The sequence below is a fragment of the Papio anubis genome, chromosome 3 (genome assembly GCF_008728515.1).
Source record: "Papio anubis isolate 15944 chromosome 3, Panubis1.0, whole genome shotgun sequence".
Classification (NCBI taxonomy): domain Eukaryota; kingdom Metazoa; phylum Chordata; class Mammalia; order Primates; family Cercopithecidae; genus Papio; species Papio anubis.
Window position 1 is genome coordinate 46,786,091 of NC_044978.1, and position 27,012 is coordinate 46,813,102.

The 27,012-nt window shown below is 35.7% G+C and overlaps 1 protein-coding gene across 9 annotated transcripts in view; it reads left to right on the forward strand.

The window, feature by feature from the left end:
- INPP4B (inositol polyphosphate-4-phosphatase type II B) overlaps positions 1-27,012 on the forward strand; it is an 814,614-nt gene that overhangs the window by 622,049 nt on the left and 165,553 nt on the right. For all 9 annotated transcript variants that reach the window (XM_017959077.3, XM_017959071.3, XM_017959072.3 and 6 more), the window contains 2 exons: positions 11,303-11,433; positions 11,802-11,906. In XM_017959077.3, the coding sequence (XP_017814566.1) occupies positions 11,303-11,433; positions 11,802-11,906 (236 nt within the window). The remainder of the gene's footprint in view (positions 1-11,302; positions 11,434-11,801; positions 11,907-27,012) is intronic.

The window sequence follows — 27,012 nt, forward strand, 5'->3', positions numbered from 1 at the left end:
AAGACTGTCTGTTCAATGCACGTTCAAAAAAAATATTTGAACCAGCTCAGTTGAACTATTTGAAAGTTACATTCAGATGAGCCCCTCAGGTAGGAGCTTCTAATCTTGTCCTTCTATTCAGGGACACTTTTATAGGAGAAACTGTACTCCCCCAAGAATTTACATAAAAACGATAACAGGATTTGAATTCCTAGGACCTGAGTACATGTTCTGAATCTACCATTTACTGGCAATGTAGCATCAACCAAGTCACTTTACTTCTCAGTCATTTGTCTAGAGTGATATTGTCCAAAAGAACATTCTGTGATGATAGAAATGCTCTGTACTGTACCATCCCATAGGGTAGTCATTTGTGGCTATTGAACATTTGAAATATACCTAGTATGACTGAATTTTTTATTTTGTTTGGTGCAGCAGTGGGGCAATGATCTCAGAGGATTGTTATGAAATCAAAGGAAGGGATCTTTTCTATGCAAAAGTAACCTTGATTATCAAAAGGGATAACACCTGGAAAATCTTATGGTGTCCACTAACCAAACAAATGTGACATAGAATATCCAGTGGAGCCTGCTGAATTCCTTCTACCTATGAAACTGGACAACATTCTCCATCCAAGTCCAGGGGTGGAGGAATTTAAAGGGGTGGTATCCAGAAATGTTCTCTATTTCTGAAATTATGGACAAAAATTATTAAAATGTGATGAGAGTATTAGTACTCTTTCTTGTTTTAACAGCTTTTAAGTACATTTCATAATTTCCATGGCTACTTAGAATGAAAAGGCATGTAATGAACATATGTGGATTTGTGAGACATCTTCACACAATGCAACTACCACTGCTTTAGACAATAGAGGAGCACTGAGCTTTAAAATACTTAAAAATAAATGCTGGCCATGTTTCATAACTTTAACGCAAACTATGAAGGGTAAACTAGATGTTATTTAGAAGTAAATAAATACCAATTTAACTTTATCAAGAATAGCAAATAGATTCTTAGTTTGGAAAAAGACATACTTATTGTTCTTCATTTTTTTCTAATGCAGTTACCTAAAATTAAATAATAGAATCTGGCTGTTTATCAGATACAAACAGATTTTGTGATTACAACTAAATCCTGTAATAACTGTGTTCCAACTGTCAGTCTTTGTATATAACTTGAGGCTTAATTGTGTGTGTGGTACAATAAGCCGTTATTTTAACTTCAAGTGAAAATTGGAGTGAATGACCACTTGGAATATTCAGTTGTTTTTCCCTGAAATAGTGGCTCATGGCTTGCAACATTAACCACATTGTCATTTATAGGAATGTATTTTAAAAAATAGGCCTGTGATTTATGGATGCAATTTTTATCCTTGTATGGGTTAAAGTACAGACATTTTGAATTGTGAGCTGAATATACTGTGAAACCTGACATCCAGTTGAACTTTGCGCAGTTTTATGGTGTCACCCAACCACTTTATGAAATTGAAGCCACCTGCCAGTCATTTATGTAGTCTATTCTTCACTGACTATTTAGTATTTAATTTTTTTCCTAGTGAATAATTTTTTTATGACTTCTTTTAAGTTTGATTTAAGGTCTAATTTTGTTTAATGAATGAAAGCACCTTGGCTGTTAAACTTTCTACCTATGCATACCATGTGTAGCTTTACTGTGTAATAACTAACAAAAGGCTTTATTTAAGTTCTATAGCTATTTTTATTTTTAAAAATGGTATTATAGAGTTCCTTGTGGAAAAATATTTCTATTTACTTAAATTATAACAGTCTCAAATAACATGTTTCTGTCTCTCATACTGGGCTATTTCCTTTGGTGTATACATTTCTGTCAGGCTACTTTGTCTTACTACTCTTCTGTAAATTAATTGCCTGTTATTCTCAGATACTCATTACACTAATTACCTTCCATAATTTCTGACATTTTTGAATTTATATACCCAGATTTTTAAAGTTTACCAGTTCTGGTTCACACTTCCAATATCATAGGTGCTTGCACACAGAATGTTGGCCTCAGAACTACAGAGATTTCTTGTGCGTGTCCCTTAGACAAGTCGAACATCTCTGTAGTCGTTTTTCTTTTGAACAAGTCAGGAGAGCATTTGTAAAATGTGGTAGAAGGATAAAAGCCCATGGAAGAGCTTAAACTATATTCTGGATGATTTCCTTCCATCTCTCTCCCACCACCACCAACTGACCTGCCTCTCAGCTTCTTATGCACTAAGCAGAGAGAAATCAGTGCAATGGAATCCCAGCATAGTTAGTGTGTGGGTCGGGGTTCCATAGAGAAACACAGTAGAACACACACACACACACACACACACACACACACACACACACACACGATTTATTAGAAAGAATTGGCTCACATCATTATACAAGCTGACAAGTCCCAAGATTTGCAGGTTGAGTAGGCAAGCTGGAGACCCAATAGAGCCGATGGTGTGGTTCCAGTCTAGAGTGTCAGTCTGAGTTCAAAGGCAGGAAAAAAGCAAAGTCTCAGTTTGAAGGCAGTCAGGCAGGAGAATCCTCTCTTACTTGGGGGAAGTGTCAGCCTCTTATTCTATTCAGGCCTCCACCTGATTGAATTAGGCTCACCCAAGTTAGAGAGGGAAGTGGGCTGTACTGAGGCTACCAAGTCAAATGTTAATCTGCCTCAAAAATGCCCTCATGGAAACACTCAGAATACTCTTGACCAAATATCTTGGCACCCTGTGGCCCAACCAAGTTGACATATAGGATTAACTATCACAGTAGGAAATGCCATATGAAGATAAATTTTTCAAATCTTTCTCTATCCCTAAGGAAGACTTGCTGAATCTAGGATTACAGACCTACATCATACAAGGTTAGAAGACTGAACAATGTCTCATTTCTTTCTTTTTTTTTTTTTTTTGAGACGGAGTCTCGCTCTGTCGCCCAGGCTGGAGTGCAGTGGCGCAATCTCGGCTCACTGCAAGCTCCGCCTCCCGGGTTCACGCCATTCTCCTGCCTCAGCCTCCCAAGTAGCTGGGACTACAGGAGCCCGGTGCCACGCCCGGCTAATTTTTTTGCATTTTTAGTAGAGACGGGGTTTCACCGTATTAGCCAGGATGGTCTTGATCTCCTGACCTCATGATCTGCCCGCCTCGGCCTCCCAAAGTGCTGGAGTTACAGACGTACAATGTCTCATTTCTGCACTGAAACTTGGCAGAGCTTAGCACTCTACTTTAGGGTTAGTCTATATTTTGACTTTATCCTAAATTTTAGGAAAATATAAGAACAATCTGCAAGCAAACTTCATTTATTCAGTCAACAAGCTCAAGCTCATCTCGGATACTTCCCATGGGTAGGAGACTGTGGTCGGATAAAAAGATGAATAAAGATAGTCTCTGCCACTCACATGCTCAAAGCACTTTTGCCCCATGTTGGAAATCCCTCCTTGAATATATCATCGGTGGGTTTTAATGCTGTGTTTTAAATAGAAGCTTTAAATAGAGCTACAATTTTCTATTTTGGTGATCTTAAGCCTTCTTCTTCTCCACCGCGCCCCCCCGCCCCCCGTAACTTTTGTTTTCCAAACAGAATTGTACACGGAATTCCAATGTGAATTAAAGAGAAATAGTTGGAGCTGCTGGGTTGGTACAGTAAAGGAAAGAATCTGAGGCCTATTCATTTACTTGCCCTAATTTGTTCAATACTTACCGAGTCCCTATAGCCACAACAGCCCCAGGGATGTAAGGAGTAAAATATAAAAAAACACTTATCTGTTTAATATTCCTGACAATATTTTATGCATTATATGTATCAAAATTAAAGCACATTTCGTTACTTTTTTCCCAGTTATTCTGGATTCACTCTGTCCTTAATTATTTCTCTTTATTCTTCACAGAGTTGTTTTGTTTTGTCTTTTAATCTCATTTTCTCTTCATGTTTTAAAATAGCTTGTGTTTTAAACATGTCATATAATTAGTAGGGTGTTCTACATTGTGGAAGGTTCAGAGGATATAATGACTTCCAGGAACTTGCAATTTTACTGAAAATAAAAAGCATGTGTTTTTGAAATATTTAAACACAGTAAGACAAAGCGAGCCATATAGACAAAAAGTACTTCATGAGGTTATTTCCAGACATCTGTATGAATATTTCATCAAGTATCAAGAATGTCATACTTTGCTGTTGGAATGCAGGGATCTATAGAGCACTAGATGTTTCCTGAATAGACCTTAGCAATTATATGTCTCCTTTGGATATTTATTTTGTGTGATTTGCCTTTTATTTTTGTAGTCAGCAAAGGGAAATGGAGCAGATGGAAGTAGGTCCCCAAAAGTGTTTAATGTGTAAGAGGCCTAAGCTTATTAATATTTTATTATTCAGTCTTTTCTCCCTAACTTCTTGTGTCAACATGTTGGACTCTTGCAGAACTGGGAGAAGCTAGAGACAGGTTAGAAGATTTGTTTTGGAGACAGAGCTCTAGTGAGAGTAAAGCAATGAATTCATGAGATTGTATGTGTTTAGCAAGGGGGTGGATTTTCCAGGAAGAATTATTTTGTTGTTGTTGCAAAGTAGCGATTGAAAGAGAGAACTTTTGAAAGTAGAAGCTTTTGTGACTGTGAGTAAAATGAGAATGTTTACAGATAGGAAAGGGATATTCTAAAACCTATTTTTCTATGAATTAAAAAATGCATTTATGTAGCTAATCTCCTTTGCTACTCATGCCAAAGGCTTTGTAATGGTATGCAACTGTTTAATTATAACAGTAATGTCAGATTGCTTCCTTTTTTTTTTTTTTCTTTTCTTTTGTTTTTTTGAGATAGAATCTTGCTCTGTTGCCCAGGCTCCGCCTGCCAGGTTCACACCATTCTCCTGCCTCAGCTTTCCAAGTAGCTGGGACTACAGGCGCCCACCACCACACCTGGCTAATATTTTGTATTTTTAGTAGAGACAAGGTTTCACCATGTTAGCCAGGATGGTCTTGTTCTCCTGACCTCGTGATCTGCCTATCTCGGCCTCCCAAAGTACAAATTGCTTCTTAAATCAATGAAGCAACATGCAGAGACTGGACCACAGGGTGCTGTTATCTTCGGGTCTTATAATTCCGGACACCATTATGCTCTTGGATATGTTTTAGAAAATTTCAGTTACTGTGTAGTAACTGGTAGGCGTGCCATTCAAACTAAAATATCCAGGAGTTAAAAATCACAAATAATAATTTCTTTTGTTCAGGTTTAGTTTTTAAAGCACATGAAAGTTTACAAATGTAGTTCTGTAAATCAATAGACCAGGTTCCAAATCCCACTCACAACCTACCTTCATTAAGTACACTCCATTTGTTTGCTTTTTGTTTTTATTTTTGTTGCTGTTTGTCTTGTGTTTCTTCGTTGTATAGTGGAGAATAATATGAGGTAAGGGAAGAGTGGGCTTGGGGATTACAGTCTAAAAGCTTTAGGGTATTCTAGTGACTCTGAGATAAACAAGCGATTTTACCTTAGCTTCTCCATCTGTGAAACACGAGGGTTCAGGTTATTCTCTGAGCTTCCTTCCAACCGTAGCATCCTGGGAGCTTATGATTCTTATATGAACTCTGATATCTTATAACTTAGACAATCTAGTATAAATATTTTGAGAATAAAAGTAGGTATTAATAATTACAGTGGAATAACAGGTATAAACTGGCATATGTGGTTGCCACACCTCTAACATATTGTATGATGACAAATAATGAGGAAAATAAGTAATGTAACACATATGTGTACATACACAATAAAGGTCTTTTTTTCATCTATGCAAATAATTTACCCGCTGAGCCGGGCACAGTGACTCACGCCTGTAATCCCAGCACTTTGGGAGGCTGAGACGGGTGGATCACCTGAGGTCAGGAGTTCGAGACCAGCCTGACTAACATGGTGAAACCTCATGTCTACTAAAAATATGAAGATTAGCAGGGCGTGATTGCAGGTGCCTGTAGTCCCAGCTACTTGGAAGGCTGAGGCAGGAGAATCACTGGAACCAGGGAGGCGGAGGTTGCAGTGAGCTGAGATCATGCTGCTGTACTTAAACCTGGGCAGCAGAGCAAGACTCCATCTCAAAAAAGAAGAAAGAATTGATGTGCTTTGAACTATATTTCTGATTCACGTATCATTAAGACCTTTTGTCTAGTGCTTAACTAACTGCTAATCAACCCCTTTATAAATATATGTTAAACCATTGAGTTAAAGAGCAGAATGTGACAAGTGGGGCCCATTCAAGAAGGACATCCCAGAAGATCCAGACTATGTTACAAATCCTGGGGTGACCAAGGAGAGCCAATGGGGCTGAAAGTGTCTGTGGTGAGAAACAACTCTGTTATGTGGAATCTGTAGGAAAAGCAAATAGGAAAGTGTCATTACAGACCTTTAGAGTTCCTGAGTATACTCTAGAGAGTACATTCAACATGTACTCAGCTCACACCCTCAAGAGTTCCCTATGACTGTCTCATGGAGGAGGAAAGAACTTGTGCTGGTATAAAAACGGGTCAGCCTGACATGTTGAGTGGACTTCACGGTCAATAATGAAGGAAATTTACCCAGTGGGAAGATCAGCAAAGTGTTTACTTGGTGTTCCCTTCATGTAGAGAAGGAGGTAACCTTAGGTGCAGATGTACATTGAGCTTTGGCAGAGTTAATAATCTGATGGGCCTGAAAGAAATAAGACTAGAAAATCAAATACAAGGGATATGAGCAAGAGACATGTAGATGGGGCTGTAGGAGTGAGCACAATCAAAACCATGCCTATCAGAGAGTAAATACTGCAGAGAAAGCTTTCTGCTACCAGGTGGACATTGTCACGTGTCTAGTGGATATTAGCCAGCCTCCTTTCTCAGTTACTGCAGAGTTTGTGCAATAGACCCATGAGGAGAATGATCTATTGTGGTTAGACTTAGATCTTAGTGACAGAAGCAGGGAAAATGCGTGGACCCAGGACATGGCCTCCCTTTCCAAAGCTAATATAGCTATTGTGGCTTCTAACTATCAAATGCCAGAAGCAGACTGACAATGAGCCACTGAGATGGCACCATTCCTCCAGGGTACGATAGAGACCCAACATCTGTTGGGTGGCAGGCAAATTAAGTTGCATCTTCTCCACTTTGGAGCGGGCAGCAATTTGTCCTAAGTGGGTGAATTATGGTCTAGATATGTGTTTGTCTTTCTGTTCACAGTGCTTTCACTGGCACCCACATCTGATAGCCTAAGAATGACTGATCCAATGATATGGTGCCCCATATAATATTGCTTCTACTAAGGGACATTTGCTGCTGTATCAAAGAAGGCACAACAGTGAGCTTATGGTCATAATGTGATTCATCACCCAACAGCGACAGGCCTGATGGTACAGCGGAATAATATTAATCATGAAAAGTTCAGCCAAGACACCAGCATGAGGAAAAACCTTAGAATTGGGATATTACCTTCTAGGATTGGGAAATACGCCAAACCAATTGCTGATATAGAATGTTGTATTTATCATACCCAGGACCCACAGTCCTGGGACTAAGGGTAGCCCCTTCCTGTAATCAATAGCAGTGATCTGCTTGTGGTATTTGCACTACCTTTTCCTACAACTTTATACTTTGCCAGTTAGAATCCTGGTTCTTGTGGTGGAGTCAGGGGAGCAGTGCTGTTCTGTCAGGGGACACAATTAGAATCCCACTTAAGTGGAAGCTGTGATTGGTTCCATATGTGATCTGGTGTTCCTCACGACAATAGACCAAAAAAATGGTGTGAGATATCCATACTCACCACCATGAGGAGATAGGGCTACTGCCACAGAATCTGAGCGAGGCAAAATATGTCTGAAGCTTAGAAGTACTCCACGCCCTGATGGGAAGGAGAAATTACAGCAACCAAGACTCCATAGGAGCAAGAAAACTAAGGGCTTAATTCATCAGGATTTAGGTCTGCAACACCCTACTCAGCAGCAGCTCAGATCAGCTGAAAATGCTGGTAGAGTATGGAGGAAAATCTGGGATTCGTGGTAAAGGAGATAGGTGATGAATGTCAGTTAAGGCCTTAAGAACTAGTTGGAGGTTTGGATATTCTGGCTGGATTTATTACCGCTCTTTTAAGTCTCTGGGGAATCGCAGCTTGCCATCATTCTAAAGGACTGTACTTAGACTCTCCTCTTGGGAAATATGTGAGGGATCTTATTTTGCATGCTATCGGGTTGTCAGTAGATGGTGCAAGTACATCTGAGTTGTACATGGGGTTGTCTGTCCTGGGCCCAGTTTGTGTGCTTTTCTACATTGGCTCAATCCTAATCCTAAAGATTAAAACCTTACAATCCTAACATGTCTTCACATTTTTGACCACTTGCTCAATGGTGAGCCTCGGATATCGCCACCACTGTCACCTTATCTCTTAACACTATTTACTATATTAGCCTCTCTCAAGGTGAAGACAAGGCATTAGTGTGTCCCCAGTAGCAACCACCATGGAAGGATTCACAGTAGTTTTGGCAACTGTCATATAGGGACACACCCAGGAAAATTCTATCTCCGTTAGAGTATAGTTTCCCCAGTGGCTACACAAAGGGGCAGATTATGAAATCATAAAAGGCAGAGGACTTAATGACCTGTAGGATGAATCTTTATCAATGAAACATAGAGTATGACAAGCAACTGACATGTAAATGTTCCTCTCTCTGACTAACTGTTCCAAGGTACAAAGGTTCCAAATGACTTCTTTAGGTTTGTTTCACATGACCAAATAACGGGCCACGTTTTCTTGTGAAGTTCTGCCCAGCTCAGTCATGTACCACCTTGTGGCTGCTTTCTTCTCTTCCCTGTATCACTTCTTTTTTTACCTCCTTGTGGTTGACCTGGCATTGCTTAATCTCATTCTGTGCTTCCTAGAGAATCTGGGTTGAGATGCCAAGCAAAGGTTTTAATCCAGGAAGTTTTTTGAACACTGAGTGACAAATTAAAATGTCTTTATGAATAAATAGCCCTAGGCTTCCTGATTAGAAAGTTTACCAATTTTCATGCACCAAGTTATCTTCTATCCTTCTCTATTTTAATGTATGAATATACCTCTCTTCTTTAATGAAATTAATGTGCTTATTAATTTCTTTTTTAATAAATGCAGTGTCTCTCTTACCCTGCCCCATTTTGTTTTGCAATGTTTTCATTACTCTGTCTGGTTGATTACACTTTTATCATGTAGTTCCCCTATATTGGAACTTTTCTCAGTGCAGAGAGACAGTATGCTCGTTGTTTGTCCTTTTCAGAATGTGTACCTATTTTTACTGTCATTTCTTAAAACAAACAGATTCATCAGTATCCTTCTCTTTATAAATTGTGGCATAATGGAAGAGTGCAATAAATTTTAAACAAAAATTATGGAGTCCTCACAGCTTGTATTAAGGCACTCCTCACAGAACACTAAACTTTTCTGATTACATTTTGCCAAACTTATCTTAGGCAAGGGAATGTACACCACCCCCACTATCCCAGAATGTAGTCAGGGGCTTCACTATCACTCTTCTACCTTCCTCGTCATCTCCCCTTTAATTATTCTTTCTGATAATAATTTAGAGACAATACAAATTGTAACCATATGGTGCATCTATTAGTATTAAATAAGAATTGTTAGCTAATATTTTCATTATAACTGTTGAAAGCAAAACTGAAACTTTACATATTAAGTTGATATATTACACTTGCTATATATCTCAGATTCAACCTAATTGCTCAGATTCTTCTGGACTTGGATATATCAATCTTTTGGAATTACTTGTTTGCTTTAGTGGTTGTTGCTTTTTCCTAAACTTGTACATCCTGCCGTTTGAGTGCAAACAAGAAGTTAACTCCCCAATCTTCAACCTTCTCTTTGTCTCTCATTTGGTCATGATTTTTTTTTTTTTTTTTTTTTTTACTCTATTGTCTATTGATTAATTACTTTTTCTTCCATGAGTGCTTCATCATGAATACTAATCTTTGGAAAAGTTGAGAGTGACATGAATGTTCAGAAAAATTATAAAGACCTCAGATGAAAATTGCAGCAATTCAAAATTGCAATCCTATTGGAACAAAACAAAGACAGCTACAACCATTTGAAAGCAAGTCATATTTTTGCACACCATCCATTATTCTTGCATTTAACAGAATGTTAAAGATTCTACAGCTTGTGAATTTATTAGCTTGGTATTTAGCATGTTTCATGGCCAAAATAGCAAAGAAGCTTCATTATTACTGGTTAAATTAGCCTCATGAAAATGTTGTTGGTAAAAGGTTACAGAAATGAATAAGAGATCTAACCAAGCAGCATATTGGACCATTTATCACTATAATTTTAAAAAGGCATTCTGATGATTTAAATTAACTTGGCTAAAGGGTAGAGATTTAGATAAAAGTTAGTAATTGAAGCCTAAATGACATGGTTAGCTCTTCTTTTTGATAAGGACAGAACAATGCATACACATACAGTAGTTTCATACATTGTCCTTTTGGCAGAAGCTGAAGCCAATAAAACCATACCTGACAATACCATTTATTTGTTATTCGGGCTTTTTTTTTTTTTTTTTTTTTGGGAGACAGAGTCTCGCTTTGTCACCCAGGCTGGAGTGTAGTGGCCCAATCTCGACTCCCTACAACCTCCATCTCATGAGTTCTAGAGATTCTCCTGCCTCAGCCTCCTGAGTAGCTGGGACTACAGGCACGCGCCACCACGCCTGGCTAAGTTTTGTATTTTTAGTAGAGACGGGGTTTCACCATGTTGGCCAGGCTTGTCTTGAACTCCTGACCTCAGGTGATCCACCCACCTCGGACTCCCAAAGTGCTGGGATTACAGGCATGAGCCTCCGCGCCCAGCCGGGCTTTTGCTTTTTAAAGAGTATTTGTAACTATATTATATATAAACTGAATTACCTAAGTATCTCATGTTTGCTTCCAACATGGTCAGATATCCCTTCCCACATTCTTTGATTCTGTATCGTTGAAACTTAAAAACTTAGCCATCTTTACATAGAGGTTTTACAATTTGCTTTTTAACTGATGTCTTCCCTATGTATATAAGAATAGGAAGTCTGCCATCTTCGTGAAAATTTCATCAGGGAATTTAACATTTCTAATTTTTTGCCCTTTGACATATGTTTTTATTTGTGTGGTCTAAACTATTCATATTTTTTGTGTGCTAAAATAATTTTTTAAAAATATTTAAGCTAATAAGCTCATAGAACTTTCCTGGTAATTATGATGAAATAATTTCTTACTATCTTGACAAGTCTGACTAAGGGTTATGTGTCTATGGATTTAAGATAAAAGTAAAGTTTTTCCTCTCTTCCACTCTTAACAGAAACCAGGAGATAAAAGAACTTGGTGAGCTTTCTCCACATTGGGACAATCTGCGAAAAAATGTCCTTACTCACTGTGACCAAATGGTGAATATGTACCAAGACATTCTGACAGAACTGAGCAAGGAAACAGGTGTGGAAGCAATAACTCTACTTACTCAAAGTGAATTGCATTTCCTGCTTGTGAAATGAAAAAATAATAATAAACTGATTTTATGTAGATAGGAGAACTGGAGATTTTTTTTAAAACTCTTTTACTTCTAACTTTAACATCTTAAAACAAAGAAAACAATACCCTATTTTACCTTACAGAATTATTACATGAATAATTGAGACAATTTTTTAAAATATTGAATTTCTAAGAAGAAAAGCAACTCATAAATATAGGATATGTTTTTCTTTCTGAAGTTCTTTTAACATTTTTCTGTCAGGTTTATCTTTTAACATGCATATTAATTTATCATTATTTACTAATAATGTTTAATTTCTGGTTTCCATCAGGGTCGTCTTTCAAATCAAGCAGCAGCAAAGGAGAGAAAACATTAGAATTTGTTCCAGTAAATCTACATCTGCAAAGAATGCAGGTACACAGCCCTCACTTGAAAGGTATCATCATAAATTATTCTTTTCAAAATGGCAAATTATGTTACAGTGTGTACTTCTTTGAACAGCTTGAATATTGGCAGAAGTCAAGTTTAACAATTATATAAAGTTGAAAATGAAACAATTGAACCTCATAATGACCTTAAATCCTGCTAAAGAGACTCTGATATTTTTGTTGCTGTATTTTTGAGAAATATTTTATGATTGTGGCACCTGGATTGAGGTAGAGATGAAAATGCAAAATGAGTAATAGCATCCTTAAGTAGTATTAACAGTGGCTAATAGGTGACACTTGTGCTCACTTGAATTAGGAAAAAAAAAAGAAAGAAAAAATGAAATTTGCTCATATTTTTTCTGTCTTGAGAAACCAAAGCCCCAAAGTCGACTAATACGCCAGGTTTTTTTTTACTTACTGGTAACTATCAATAGAAGCCCCCTTTTCTATGGGGAAAAAAGTGAGTATAGTAAGGTAGAAGGTGGTAGAGTATTTAAAAGTAATCAGTTGTAAGAAATATTTGTCAAAGAGAAATATATAGGTTTTTCTGAACGTACCTGAAAATGATCCAGAGTGACCAATATGGTGTCATATTTATTACCATTATAAATAATCCCTCGCCATTTATCAAAAATATGCTTTCCAATATTTTTTCATCTCCCCTTTTCCTTAACTTATTACTATAGCAATTATGCAAATTCAGGATGACTTTATGCCCTGGTTTGCTGGCAAAAGTCCTAGATTATGTCCCTGTCCCGGCATATGCCTATGACCATTGTTAATGGTACCCTTACTTCCTTTCCTTCTTAAATGTTTCCCTGTTTAAAAGACTAATGCTGTGGTCATCTTACTAGTACCCATCTTTTAGGGGTCACAAAGTTATCAAATTCTTTAGGATAAGTGCCTAAAAGTGCATACAAACATACTTAGAGAGACATCTAAATTCTCATTCTGACACTCTGTTTTGTAGCCCTTGTTACAACATAGTAGTTACAGGTTTAGAAAGGTTAAAACACAAGAGCTGTTGTACACTGTTAGTGAAAATGTAAACTGGTGTAGCCACTATGGTAAAAACAAATATGGAGGTTCCTAAAAAAACTAAAAATAAAGCTACCATAGGGTCCAACATTCACACATCTGGGTGTTTATCCAAAATAATTGAAATGAGAATCTCAAAGAGGTGTTTGCACTCCCACATTCATTGCAGCATTGTTCACAGTAGCCAAGACAGAAAAATGTCCATCAATGGGTGAAAAGATAAATTGTGATATGTACAAAGAATGGAATATTATTCGGCCTTATAGAGAAGAAAATGCTGCCATGGTGAGACAACATGGATGAACCTGGAGGATACTATGCTAAGTGAAATAAGCCAGGATACAGAGGAACAAATATTACATGACACCACTTATATGAGGAATCTAAAATAGGCAAACTCATAGAAGCAGAGAGTATAATGGTGGTTTCCGGAGGCTATGGGGAGGATGAAAAAAGGAGGTATTAGTCAAAGGGTACAAAGTTGCAGTTATGCAAGATGAATAAGTCCTAGAGAGTTATGGTACAGGATAGTGTCTATAGTTCACAGGACTATATTGTATACTTTAAAATTTCTGAGGGGATAGATCTTATGTTAAGTGTTCTTATCAGACACATACACATTAATAATAATAGCAATATTAAAGAGAGGAAACTTTTGGAGATGATTGATAGGCTTATGACATAAGTCGTGGTAATGGTTTAAAGAGTATGTATTTATGTCCAATGTCATCAAGTTGTATACATATATATCGCTTTTTATTTGTCAATCGTACCTCAATAATGTGGTTTTAAAACATGAAAGTGAGATCTAAGTTCTGCTTTAGAATTGTCTGAAATTTTGTAGTCTGAAAAATTAAACTTTATTGTTTTCTAGTGTTTGCATACCAACCATATATACATCATCAGCTGATTTGCAAGTTTAAGTGTGATTATACTTATTCTGATGTATTATGTTATTATATGTGGTGATCAAGTATATGAAATTTTAATTTAGGTCTTATTCACCACAGATTATGTCAAATGAAAGAACTGAATAAAAAGAGAGATGGATTGGCCCAAGGCATTTAGAAACTGCTGTGGTCTGAATGTATCCCCGAAAATCATGTGTTAGAAACTTAATCCCCAGTGCAACATATTGGGAGGTGAGACCTAAGGGGAGGCATTTGGATCAAGAGAACGCTACACTTATGAGTGAATTAATGCCACGCTAAAAAGAGCTTTCAGGAGCAAGTTTACCCTCTTTAGCTCTTCTGCCTTGTAGATTCACAGAATTTGTTCTCTCTTGCTTTTCCAGCTTCTACTATTTAAAAGCACAACAGAAGGCCATCATCAGATACCAGTGCCTTGATCTTAGACTTCCTAACCTCCAGAACTGTTAGAGAATAATTTATGTTTTTTAATATAAGTTACTCAGTCCATAATATTATGTTATAGCAGCACAAAATGGAGTAGACTGTAGTTCTTCCTTAATTACTGAGTGTCTGTCAGTAGTTTGAATAGAACAATAGGTAATGATTTTTAAAATAAGCAAAAACAAAGTGTTACAAGTGTTAAAGAAACTAAAATACTTAAGAACTATCTGACAATCAACATAATGTTTTTCTAATAGCCAAAATGAAAAGGCTTTTATGATGTAGTAAAATGTTTATATTATTTTAGAGTGTAACAGCCTTGGGCTTGAATTGTAGCACTACCACTTTTTACATGAGCTGAGTCTGCTATTTAATCTTTCCAAGCAATTTCATTCTCATTCCTGATTGAGTTAGGGTGTGTAAAACACACAGAATGATAAAATAATAGCAGCTTTATTATACATGTGACATTTTGCATCACTGGAACAAAATGGATCTGTTTTATAAGAACTGATGAAATTAGAGAAAATTGATCAATTAAGAACCTATTAAAAATCAACGAAGTCTTGAACTAAGGAAATAGCCAGGTTTAGATTAAAGATGACTTAAAGATGCATTTTGGAGAAACCATCACATGCAAATACTTACTGACTGGGGGAATAAGGCAAGGAAGGAAAAGGATAATTTGCTTTACAGCCGTGGGTAGATGACAGTGTCATCAAACCAGATAGATTTGTTTGGGACCACATACATATGAATTCATTCTTAATTATGTATTCAAATGTTTGTTGATTAACCTTAAAATACTTCCACCAAACAAAGAGAAATTATGATCAAAGTGGCCTTTTACTTCATATTTCTTTCTTGAAAATGCAAGAAAGAACCATGTACTATGCTGTTGTCCAAGGTACCATCTGAAAAATAGAGTAAAATAGGATGAGGACAATATGTTTAGTTTCTGAATCTCTGATTTGAAGATTTGAAAGAAACAATCTGGCAACTAAAAGAAAGAAATTTAGAAAAGCAAACAAAAGGTGTGTGTGTGTGTGTGTGTGTTTGTGTGTTTGTGTGTGTATACATGCATGCATTTTCTAACTTGTTTGGTTTGGGATATGTATTAGTTTTCTAGAGCTGTTATAGAATAGCACCAAAAACTGGGTTGCTAAAATAGCCAAACTTATTTTTTCACAATTCTGGGGACTGGAAATCTGAAATAAAAATGTCATCAGGGCCATGCTTCCCCTTAAACCTATGGAGTATTCCTTCCTTGTCCTTTCCTGGTATGTGCTGGTTTGCTGGTAATCCTTTGCCTGCTGATGTTATATGCCAATCCTCTATCTTGCTCATGGTGTTCTCCTGCCCTCTCTGTATGTCTGTTTCTGTATCCAAATGTCCCCTTTAAGGACAACAATTATATAGGATAAATGGCTTTATTTCAACTGGATTATATCTGTAAAGACCTTGTTTCCAAATAAAGTCACATTCTGAGGCATCTTTCTTGGGAGGTACAAGCAAACCCACAAGAGGATTTTGAAAGGAATTTCTTACTTGTAATGACAAATACTAAGGAATACAGACAAAAAAAATTAATGTTACAGATCTAGGGTACAACCCAGAAACTAGAAGATTTTTGACAAAGCAGTTAGCAGAAAGACTGGTTCTGGTCTTTGAAGAGCTAAAAAGAAAATATGGGAAAAGGCTAGATGTCCTAAGAGCCACATTAATGGGAAAAGTACAGAATTGTATTGCGTATATAACAGCATGCTAAATTATCAAGCTTATGTTTTAAAAATATTTATATAATATTAAAAGTTATTAGTTGAAACTGGAGTTCAGATTAAGTAGCTGCTATGTAGACTAGGTCACCAACTACATGTTATAATACAGGTTGAAAACTCCATTGAAATTTTGGGTCCTTGCCACTTACTACTTTGACTTTAACCGTGTTATTTGACCTCTTTGAGTGTCATTTTATTATTTGCAAAATGAAAAGCTTAAAAGTTTTCATGGATGATAGTGAATCAAATATTCTACTTTCTTTCATAACATGTATTTAACAGATTTTGGATTGCAGCTGAATTTATTTCAGATTTGTGGCTACTGATTTGAATGTTTAGCTGAATTATTATTGCAAGGTAATAATGCAAGTAAGATGGGCTAAGCCTTGGCATTTTACTGGCAAGCTATTTGGATGTGGTCTAATTTTTTTTTCATTTTTACCATTAGTAAATTGTGTCTTCACATTTGATTAATAAGCCTGCTATATTTGGAGAGGAAGCTTTGCAAACAATAGCTGGCAGAGTCACTAAATACAAGGCTAATATGTAGCTCTTGAAATAAGTAACTGAGCAGAACTAATGTTGTCATGTCTCATACTGACAAATGGAATAACCTGCAGTTAACTTAGGGTGCCCTGAAACTCATTAAGTTAAGTTTTTCATCCTTATTCATCACTTAAACTAAATGCAACAAGTAGAATACTCACCACAATAGATCGTAGCCAGCAGTGACAAGAATGAAACGTAAACCCCAAAATTAAAAACAAAAGATTTTATACTAATATACTTTAATAAATTTTATTTTCATGGCACATCAATTGTGAATATTATGGAATATAAATTCCTGTAATGTAATATTCTGTTTTATTTTGTATGTTATAGATATACAATAGAAAAGTATAATATTTTGCTTTAAAATGTAATAAATTCGAACTAAAGCAGCTACTTTGTTTCACAGCAGACATAGTTTATGGATCCGTTGTAATCTATAGTACTGAAAGCCTTCTTTATGTAACTCTGCATTATTAATATATTAGCTAACTCTAAGCATGAATGTTTTGTAAATATTAGCTATATAGCTATGGTTTTACTTTGTGAGCCTGGTCCCCTTAGATATAGCTGCTTGAGCGATCGCAGTGCCTGACACAGCATGTGCAAAAAAATAAAAAGAGAGTCTGGTGTGATCACTTCATCCAAGCTAAATCAATGGAGTTTCACTCGTGTATTCTCTTTGGGGATTCAGAGACAATCTGTCCTCACGAATTTAACTCTAATTGTGTTCTAGGGAACCAACAAGGAAGAAAAATCAGACATACAGTAATAAGGCAGACCACAAAAAGAGAGGAAAGGCAGAGATAGTCTCTCATGGCTTTTCAGTTCCTGATTTGAGCCCACAGGGAATGAATGGGCTTGCCCTTAGTTTGCATGAGTGAAATACACCTGTCAAGCACAGCCCCGCCCACTCTCATTGTTTTTGTTTGTTGTTTTTCAGATATCTCAAGTGGGATTCTGTAAATTGGTATGAAAAGAAGCTTAATTAAAATATGTTTAAAAATGATTTTATATCATAAAGCTGCAGTTGAAGTCAGGTCGAACAGTAGCCTTTCATTTTATAATCTCTGCAGAGAAGGAAGGAGCAAAAGAGAGGAGCTTCTAGAGCTCTCTGATTTCTGTATCTCAAGAATTTGAGAGTATCACCTCATCAGTGAAGCATAATTACGTTAGATATATTTAATAATGATGTCAAATTGCTTGGACTATTTTGAAACAGATTTCCCTTAAAAATCCCTAAAGGCTTGCAATTCCTGTCAAAGGCATATTACGTGCCATTTTGAAATCGGGGATTATATTTAAATTGTTCCTTGATATGAGGTCAGCGTGTCTTCATTTTTGACATTAGCACTATTTTATAGTTGTAGAAATTTTAGAAAGATCTTCTGGGAAAAATAGAATTATCATCTCATTTCTATTATTAAATGGCTTTTAAAAGGCTACAAGGCAGCCCTATTATTAAATCTCAAACCAATCCGGTGTCTTTAGCTTTACAAGACTCAACAACTTAAATTCTACTTCTCTATTACTTTTTATCTATTACTTTGGATACTATGCAATTTTCACAAAGCCAAAGACAATTTTTGAGACACTATAAAATGTCCAAAAAGGAAGACACATTTAGAAGAAAAAAAAAAACGTATTTTTTTCTTAAATTTTCTATAAAAAAATCCCACTTAGATTTTTATAACTGTCTCTTGATACCAAAAATTTGAAGACTTATTACACAGCTAAGGGCTATTCAAATCACAAAGATACATAAAGAACAGGATATGGCCATGGTAAAAGCTGTTCAAAAAATCATAAAGAGCAGGGTACAATAAAAAGATTTTTTAAATGATAATACAGATTTTACCAATCAAATTGTTACCTTAGAATTTAAATTTTGTTTTCTTATAGGTATTGTTACTTTAGAATTTTAATTTTGTTTTCTTATAGGTTATTTTTTTCTTGTACATTTTTTCTCTTTGGAGGAAAACAATCAATTGCAGTTAATTCTAAATTTAAAGGAATACAACTGCCGCAGCTAAGATTGAACATGGTACTTTAAGTGTATACCATTCTTCATCCACTGAAGAGACCAGGAAATAAATCACATGGTATACATAGATCAGTCTACTATTCTGTAATAGTTCCAAGTGAAATTCAAGGCTGAAGGGGCAAAGGAGATAAACCTAGCTGTTTCACATTGAGATACTGGTAGCTGATAATTATCAAGTGACAATTGCGAAATATTAAGAAGACTACCTAAGATAATAAATTTGTAATTTTCATGAGAAGTATTGATATTTTAACAATTTGAGTGACCAGTTTTAAATGTGAGGGGAAATATCTCAATTACAGTTAAGGATTACACAACTGTACATAATGTTATTTCAGACCATGTGACAGACCTAACATACCCGTAGCTGGAGAACAAAGCTGTTTCTCTTGGCTTAAATTCATGTCAGTTCTGAGAATAACATTCAGCAGCTACTTTCCAATTGTTTTCTTCAAAGACACTCTTTGGCTATCAAAGTTAAAAGTTTAAAACTTAAAACCAGTTTTTTGAAGACCTGAAGTGTACGAATGCTATTTAAAGCCAAACTCTTTGGACTTCTGTAAAATATTCACACAAAGATTCAAGCTTTTTGAGTAGTGGTTCTGATCAAGATAGGTAGAATCAGAATGCAGTAGAGGAAATACAAAGAGAGGGAGGCTTTGTTTGCTTTATAAGTATCTATACATAAACCATATCTAGTGTCTTTGTGGAGAGGACCTCTTGACATCAATGGAATATCATAGGTTGAAAATGCCTTTCTAGGAGTTAGATAAGGTGCTACACTTTTGCTAGCTGTGAGAGTTTGTCAATTTGAAACTTGTTCTATGAAGTTCAAAACTGAAGAATGTTTGGGGACTTTTCCCCTATTTTTGCTCTCTAGTACTTTCACGTTTGAGAACACATTAAGTCTGCTTATTTTTTTCGAATCCTGATTGTTTTGTTGCTTATCAATGTCTGTCTTAGAATTTATTATCCCCAAACTGCTTTATTTTTAACCTACTTTCATTATGTTAAGTGATAATAAATGATCAATAAAATTATAAAAGTGATAATAAAAGGAATGAGAAATAAAGAATAGAGGCAGATAAGGAAATAAATATGGAAATATGTATACACAATTAGTATAGTACATATGTTTTCTAGTCCTAGCTACTGAAAGGGAAAACAGTGACACCATAGTAGCAGTGAGCATAACTAGTCCTCAGTGCTTGATTTCTAAACACTATTCCCTAATAAAAAGGATCAAGGTTTATTGGAAAGCTGGTTGATTGCAGGGCTGAGTCAGGGAAAATACAAGATGATTCTGGAGCATCTTGTGGCTCTAGAAAGTAGTGACATGCTAAAAAAAATGTTTTTAATAGAATAGTTATATATAAAGGGCACAACAGCCAAACTTAAGGAGCTCCCAAAACACAAAGCTGGCACAACTTGAACAGCAGAAAGATATTACTGAGTCATTAACCAAATAAAAAATTCCCATGGGCCTATATTAATATTAATAGACAACAGAATAAGTAAATGAATGGAAGAGAAGAGTCAATCATGCCTTTCAGAAGAATTCTGATTAATAATGTGAGAGGAATGAAACAAAAAATTACTATTCAGATATATCAGTAATAATTTAAGATCCATCAATGAATGCAAAAAATAGTGAGTGAAAGTTGAAGCAGAAAAAGGATATTTGCATAGCCTCCAAGTATGTCCCCCCAGATGTTTACTAACTTTCCAGGGGAGAATTAACTGTCAGTAGTGGCAGGCACCCCAGTGCATCAAGGTTAGCCTCAAAGTAGTACAGAAACATACACTGATACGATGCTCTGAGAAGGGCACATCACCTCTGTAGCATTCTGCTCCATATTGCAGAACCTCAGTCTAATGACAAACTGTAAGAGAAACCCAAGCTGAGGAACATTCTACAAAGTAACTGATCAGTACTCTTCAAAAATGTCAAGACTATGAGAGACAGTGAAAGACTTAAGAACTCTCATAGATTGGAGGAGCTTGAGAAGACCTGACAGCTAAATGAAAGACAAGATCCTAGGAGAGAAAACAATGTGTGAGTGGAAAAACCAACCTGAATACATCTCCTTAAAGGAATTCTATATTCCTTCCTGTTTTAGACAGCATATTAAAAGTTAATTCAAATTCCATGGAAATATTGATAGCAATTTAGTTATAAGCTCTTTGATCATTTATAGACTATAATCCAGTATATATATACATATATACACACATATTCCTGAGATCTGTGTGTATATGTGCATCTGTGTGTGTGTGTGTGCATGTGTAGCCAGATTCTAATGTTTTTATTGACAGAGTATATAAATATTTTATTCATCAGTTAAGAATATTAATTCCCTGTATGAGCTAATGACAAACAAGACAAACCGAATTGAGCATCTAAATATTTATATATTTATTTATTTATCGACATTTTTGAGCACCTACAGCTTACAATGATTTCCATTTGAAGAAAAAGATATTAAATGCACAATGCCGTATTTTACATTGTGTGAAGCCTAGAGAAGAAAGTAAATTAACTATCAAAATTATTTTATGCAATATGAAAAGTAATACTCTGATAAAGATATAAATTTAGGACTATGATAAGAAAGAGGAAGAAGTAAGTATTTCTAGCTGGATACATTACACAAAGATCTCTGTGTAGGAACTAACTTAGCAACAAGGCCTAAGTATGAAATTTACAAGAATAAAGAACAGAAAAATGAAAGAGAGGAGGGCAGTTTAGGTAATGGGAAGAGCCTTAGGAGAGTGTGAGAATTGGAACCGGATTAAAGAAAAGGCATTTAATTAATTGTGTCATTTACTTTCTATATTCTGACATCTTAAACAGAATATGTAGAATATCTCTCCATGAATTATCTTGAGTTAGGAATATGAATCATAAATATGATAAAAGCCAGATCTACTATTTTCCCTCAGAATATTTACACGTATTTATCTTACAGCCACTTGATGTTTGCCTATATTATGAACTTATAAAAAAGTGAGAAAGATACTAAAATAAATAGATGAGAAATTGGAAAAGAGTTCACAAACTGCAAGTAATTCAAGGGATTATAAATAAGACATTGACCCTCTGAAGCGAAGGAATCCTGCAGGGAACACAGGGAAGGAAGCCAAAGATGAGAACAAGGAAATGAACAGAGTGATAAGAAAAGGGAATTGTGGATATGACATAAGATTGTGGAAGGATTTTTTTTTAAATAAAAATAGGGGAAAAAAAAGCATGGGAGAAAGCTGGAAAAGAAAAGCTTAAGAAAAAAGAAGTATTTTAAAATGAAAAAAAGAACAAATGAAAACTATAGCAAAACTAGAAACAATACCTGGATGAGAAAGGTAATTAAGGTGAAAATTAATTTTGCTTATAATTTAAGTGTGTACCTAGTTGCTGCTGGAGTAAATCATGCTGAAACCTCTGTATGTTTGATAAATAAGAATTGCATCAATTCTAATACAGAAATTTTTGGTCCTTAATTTTAAATATTCACAGGAAATGAGGGTCACCCTTGAAAATAGTGTGTGTTCCGTAGGTGTTTGTTTAGTGAATGAATAAAGATTAGGATAATATAGGTCAGGTCAGTTTAATCATTTTTTTATTTTTATAAATTACAAGCTTTTGTTTGCCCTCTGAGACCACAATTAACAATAAATGTTTAATCTTCTTTTTGATGTGATCACAATAACATCTCTATTTTAGAAACAAACATCTAGAATGTTAACACAAATCAAATTTATTGAGCATCCAGTATGTGCTCATTGTTGCTGCAGCTAATGGAAGAATCTAAGCGTGACTAAGACATTGAAGGTTGTTTATAGTATAAATTTTTTTGTTTAGTGAATCAGACTTTGGAAAATATATCAGATCCAAAACTTACTAGCATTAAGACTAGACAAATTATTTTCTAGCATTAAGACTAGACAAATCTCATGGAGAATCTGTTTTATTATCTATAAAGTTGGGGAAATTATATATATCTTATAGTATTATTTTGAAAATTAAATGAGATCCTGATAATAGAGTACCTCCTAGAGTAAGGGTTCAGGTATGCACTGAGTAAATGCCAGCTGTTGTCATAATTATTCATTCATTTAGGAACTATTATTGTGCTCTTACTATATTCTCATCATCATTATTATTAACATTGTTATTGTTTATTAAATATAATTCTTATCCACAAATAACATATATCCAGTGAACAATATGAGTCTTAAGGCAATTGTAACAATTTTATGACCACATTCATTATTTTATTTGAATATAGAAACTATCATAAGGAATTACATCTTCAAGGTAAAGACAAAGCAACGTGGAAGTATAGATAAAAATTATTATTCTGACTGGAATATTCAGAAAGGCTTCAAAGAGAAGGTGATAATTGAGTTTGATTGCAAAAGAGCAGTGGGATTTCAGTAGCAAAGAAACGGAAGGGAGGTTGGGATGGAAAATTATCCAAGTCAGAGAACACAAAGACGAAGATGTAAAGACTTCAAGAAATGTGGAACTACTGTTGTAACTGGACAACAGACAATCATGCTATAAATGAGGAGTACCTCCCATGTGTCAGGCATTGAGGATATACTCTTGAAAATGACTACAATAATTTTTTCCTTCCTTCCTTCCTTCCTTCCTTCCTTCCTTCCTTCCTTCCTTCCTTCCTTCCTTCCTTCCCTCCCTCCCTCCCTCCGTCCCTCCCTCCCTCTTTCTTTCCTTCCTTCTTCATTTCCTTTTCCTTTTCCTTCCCTTTCCCTTTCCCTTTCTCTTTCCTTTCCTTTCTTTCTGATGGAGTTTCACTCTTATTGCCCAGGCTGCAGTGCAATGGCGTATCTCGGCTCACTGCAACCTGTGCCTCCCAGGTTCATGTGATTCTCCTGCCTCAGCTTCCCCACTAGCTGGGATTACAGCTGGCTGCCACCACTCCTGGCTAAATATTTGGATTTTTAGCAGAGACAGGGTTTCACCATGTTGGCCAGCCTGGTCTCAAACTCCTGGCCTCAATTGATCTGCCCTCCCCGGCCTCCCAAAGTGCTGGGATTACAATAATTTTCACTTTCATGGTGCTTATAATACACTAGATGATGTGACCAAGAAAGAATTGGACCCAGGTCATAGATGACCTAAATATGACCTTAAGATGTTTTAATGTTCTACTATGAACATTTATAAGGAGGAATTAAGTATTGAAGGCTGTGTGTCAGATAGAGTAACCAACTGGCCACTCATATAAAAGTGAACTACTGCATTGTGGATGCAGAGAGGCTAACGTTGAGAGACAGTAGTCATCCAGACAAGAAATAAGGAAGGTGAGCACTAAGATAAAGATAAGTAACATGAACAAAGAGAATTAAGATTTTGTAACAGAGTTGTTAGAACTGATGTGATACAATGATGAGGGAAGGAGAGGAATTGAACATGATCTTGAAGACTCTACTCTTGGAGGCTTAAAGGAATGTGTTTTCTGTATTTGTCACAGGGAACCAGGAAGGAAGAGCCAGTTAGGGTCAAGAGTTAGAACATGTTAAGCTGAATAGGTTTTGAAACTCAGACTTGCCCATAAAGCTGTTAGGAATTGGATTATTTTGTTTGGAAGAGGTCAGAACTAGTCAAGAGATTTCATAGGCCTTGGTAAAAATACGGTGTGAAAACCTTAAAAGGGATGAGTTCATAAACAGAAAATAGAATTAAAAGAAAACATCAGAACTTTACAGAACAGCTTGTTCATAACTTTAGGAGTTGTATTATAGATGGTTCTATAGAAACACAAACTCCTTCATTTAGATTTAACAATAAACAATCAGTTCTTTGTTATGAGAGGAGGAGACCATTCAAACACCATGCTGCTTCTTTTCCTGCTATTTCAAAATGTCTTGGTTTCTTCATAGATGTCTAGAATTCTCATGAGCAGGGAGGTGGATGAATAGAGACTGTTTCTGTTCCCAGAGAGTCGCTTTGGAGGATGCTGAAATTACGGATGAATTGAAGACACAGATTCACCGTAAAGCTGAAACAGCTATAGTGTCAGGGCCTGCCACTTGCATAGGCCTCTTACAAGACACTACAAGGAATTATAAACATGCTTGTGGACGAATGTTTTTGCAAATTTGACAAAAGTTAGTTATTTAAACTTTCATTAATTCAGAGTTCTGTCTCTATTCAGATTTCCCCTCCCTTTTCTTTCCCTTCTTATTGGGTAGTTGTGGAAAGGCTACTGGCAATGTTTTGGGGGAAGTTGAAGTAAGAATACATTTAGTTTAGGTTTAGTGGAATATATGTCTACATTTTTTGTAAAACAGCTTTATTGAAGTAAAATTGACCTACAAAAACCTGCATATATTTTTACAACTTGATGAATTTGGACATAGGCATACCCCCATGAAGCTGTCACCACAATTAACCCATCAAGTCTAAAAGGTTTTTTTGTGGCTTTTTTTTTTTTTTTTTTGGTGGTTGTTGTTGTTTTAAGAAGACTTAACATAAGATATGCCCTCTTAATACATGTTTAAGTGAACAATACAGTGTTATTAACTATAGGCACTATGTTGTACAGCATGTCTCTGGAACTTATTTTGCATAACTAAAACTTTATGCCTATTGAATAGCAACTTTGCATTCCCCCTCTCCATTTCCTGACAGTCACCATTATATTCTCTGGTTCTATGAGGTTGACTATTTTGAATACTTCATGTAAGTGGAGTGTTTGTCCTGGAACTGGCTTATTTCATGTAGCATATTGTTCTCCAGGCTCATTCATTTTGTTGCAGATGGCAGAGTTTCCATCTTTTTTAAGGCTGAATAATATTTTTAGTCATTCTGTATATTGTTGGTATTGCTGGTCACCCGATTTTTGGCAGAAATGCAGCATATTTTGTTGCATTGTCATGATAATTTGTCTTTTTGCATTTTAATTAACATGGGAACTCATTCCATTCAGAAGACTGAGCCCCAGCGTCATTTTTCCTTTCAGACTCAAAAGTTTATTTTTATGGGGAAATAGACAAAATTTACTATATCACCTTTAATTGGTGCGATTGTTTCTTATACAGAAAATAATAATCGTAGATAACATTTACTAAATGCTTACCACTTTTAGCTACTTTCAACTACATTTTATAAGTGAGGAAACTGAGACATAGAGAAGTTAAATAAGTGGCAGATCTGGAATCCAAAGCCAGCACTCAGGTTCCCATCGGTAACTTAAACCACCAGGGAACCCTTACTCTCTGTCACTGAGTTCGAAGCCAGAAGTCCCTGAGTGTAAAATCCTTGGGGTTTTAGACAAAGCAGTTAAATTCTAATGATCCTCAGGCTTCTTATCAGGTAAATGGACAAAGCAGTTAGCTTGTAATGGTCCTCAGGATTCTTATCAGATAAATGAAGGTGGACTAGAATATAATGTTGGTAACTTTGGGGTGATCTCATGACCCTTTGAGAAAGCTGTGATCCCTTTCCATGACATAGAACAGACGTAATTATGTAATTAACAAACATTCTTGGACACCTTGAAACCAGTGTCTTAGCCCTAGGCTAAAATCCCCTGAACTAGAAAAAATTTAAATTTCTTACAAATCTAATATTCTGCTATCTTAAGAAGAGCTGACTTCTAGTTTATTAGTGACTTTTTAAACAGGTCACAGTTAACTATTAAGTGATTTTCATGATATGCCTTATTGATGGGTTGATTTGTGTTGTATTCTTTCTTATGATCTTGCATTTTCTGAATGCTGCTGACATCTTTCGCTTGAAGACGTTTTTTATTGAAAGAAAATTTTTAGATGCATCTGGATTGAACTGCTCTGAAGAAGTTATGGTGTTTACTTGAAGCTAATAAAATAATTTATGTTTTCCTAGTAAATGAGATCTGAAGAACAACCAAAGTGTCAATAGCAAAATCAATTTGACAAGGATCTACTGTGAAATTAGGTTTCTCAAATAAAATGTAGTTTAACAAGAGACCATTCACTCTGTCTTCCTTCTTATGGGGATACTTTGCATTAGAATGTAAAACTGATGGCATGTTTTGAAGTCATAAACTTAGTATGTATCAAACTTCATGGCTTTCAAGATCAAAGGATTAAGTTTCAATTTAAAAGTATGGATTTTTTTGTTATAAAAACAAAGTGTCTTACTAGAAAACAGAACAAGAAACATTTTATGTATTCTTTCTATGTCACCTACGGAAATTGCAAAAGCATCCATTTGAAGTTGTGTAAGATTTAGTATACACAATCAGGAAAGTACTCTGTATAGATTTTTAAAAATGCACTAACACTCTTCTGCCCTTGAGTCAAAATGCCTAATATTTTGTTTTTTTTCTATGTAAAATTTGGTTGA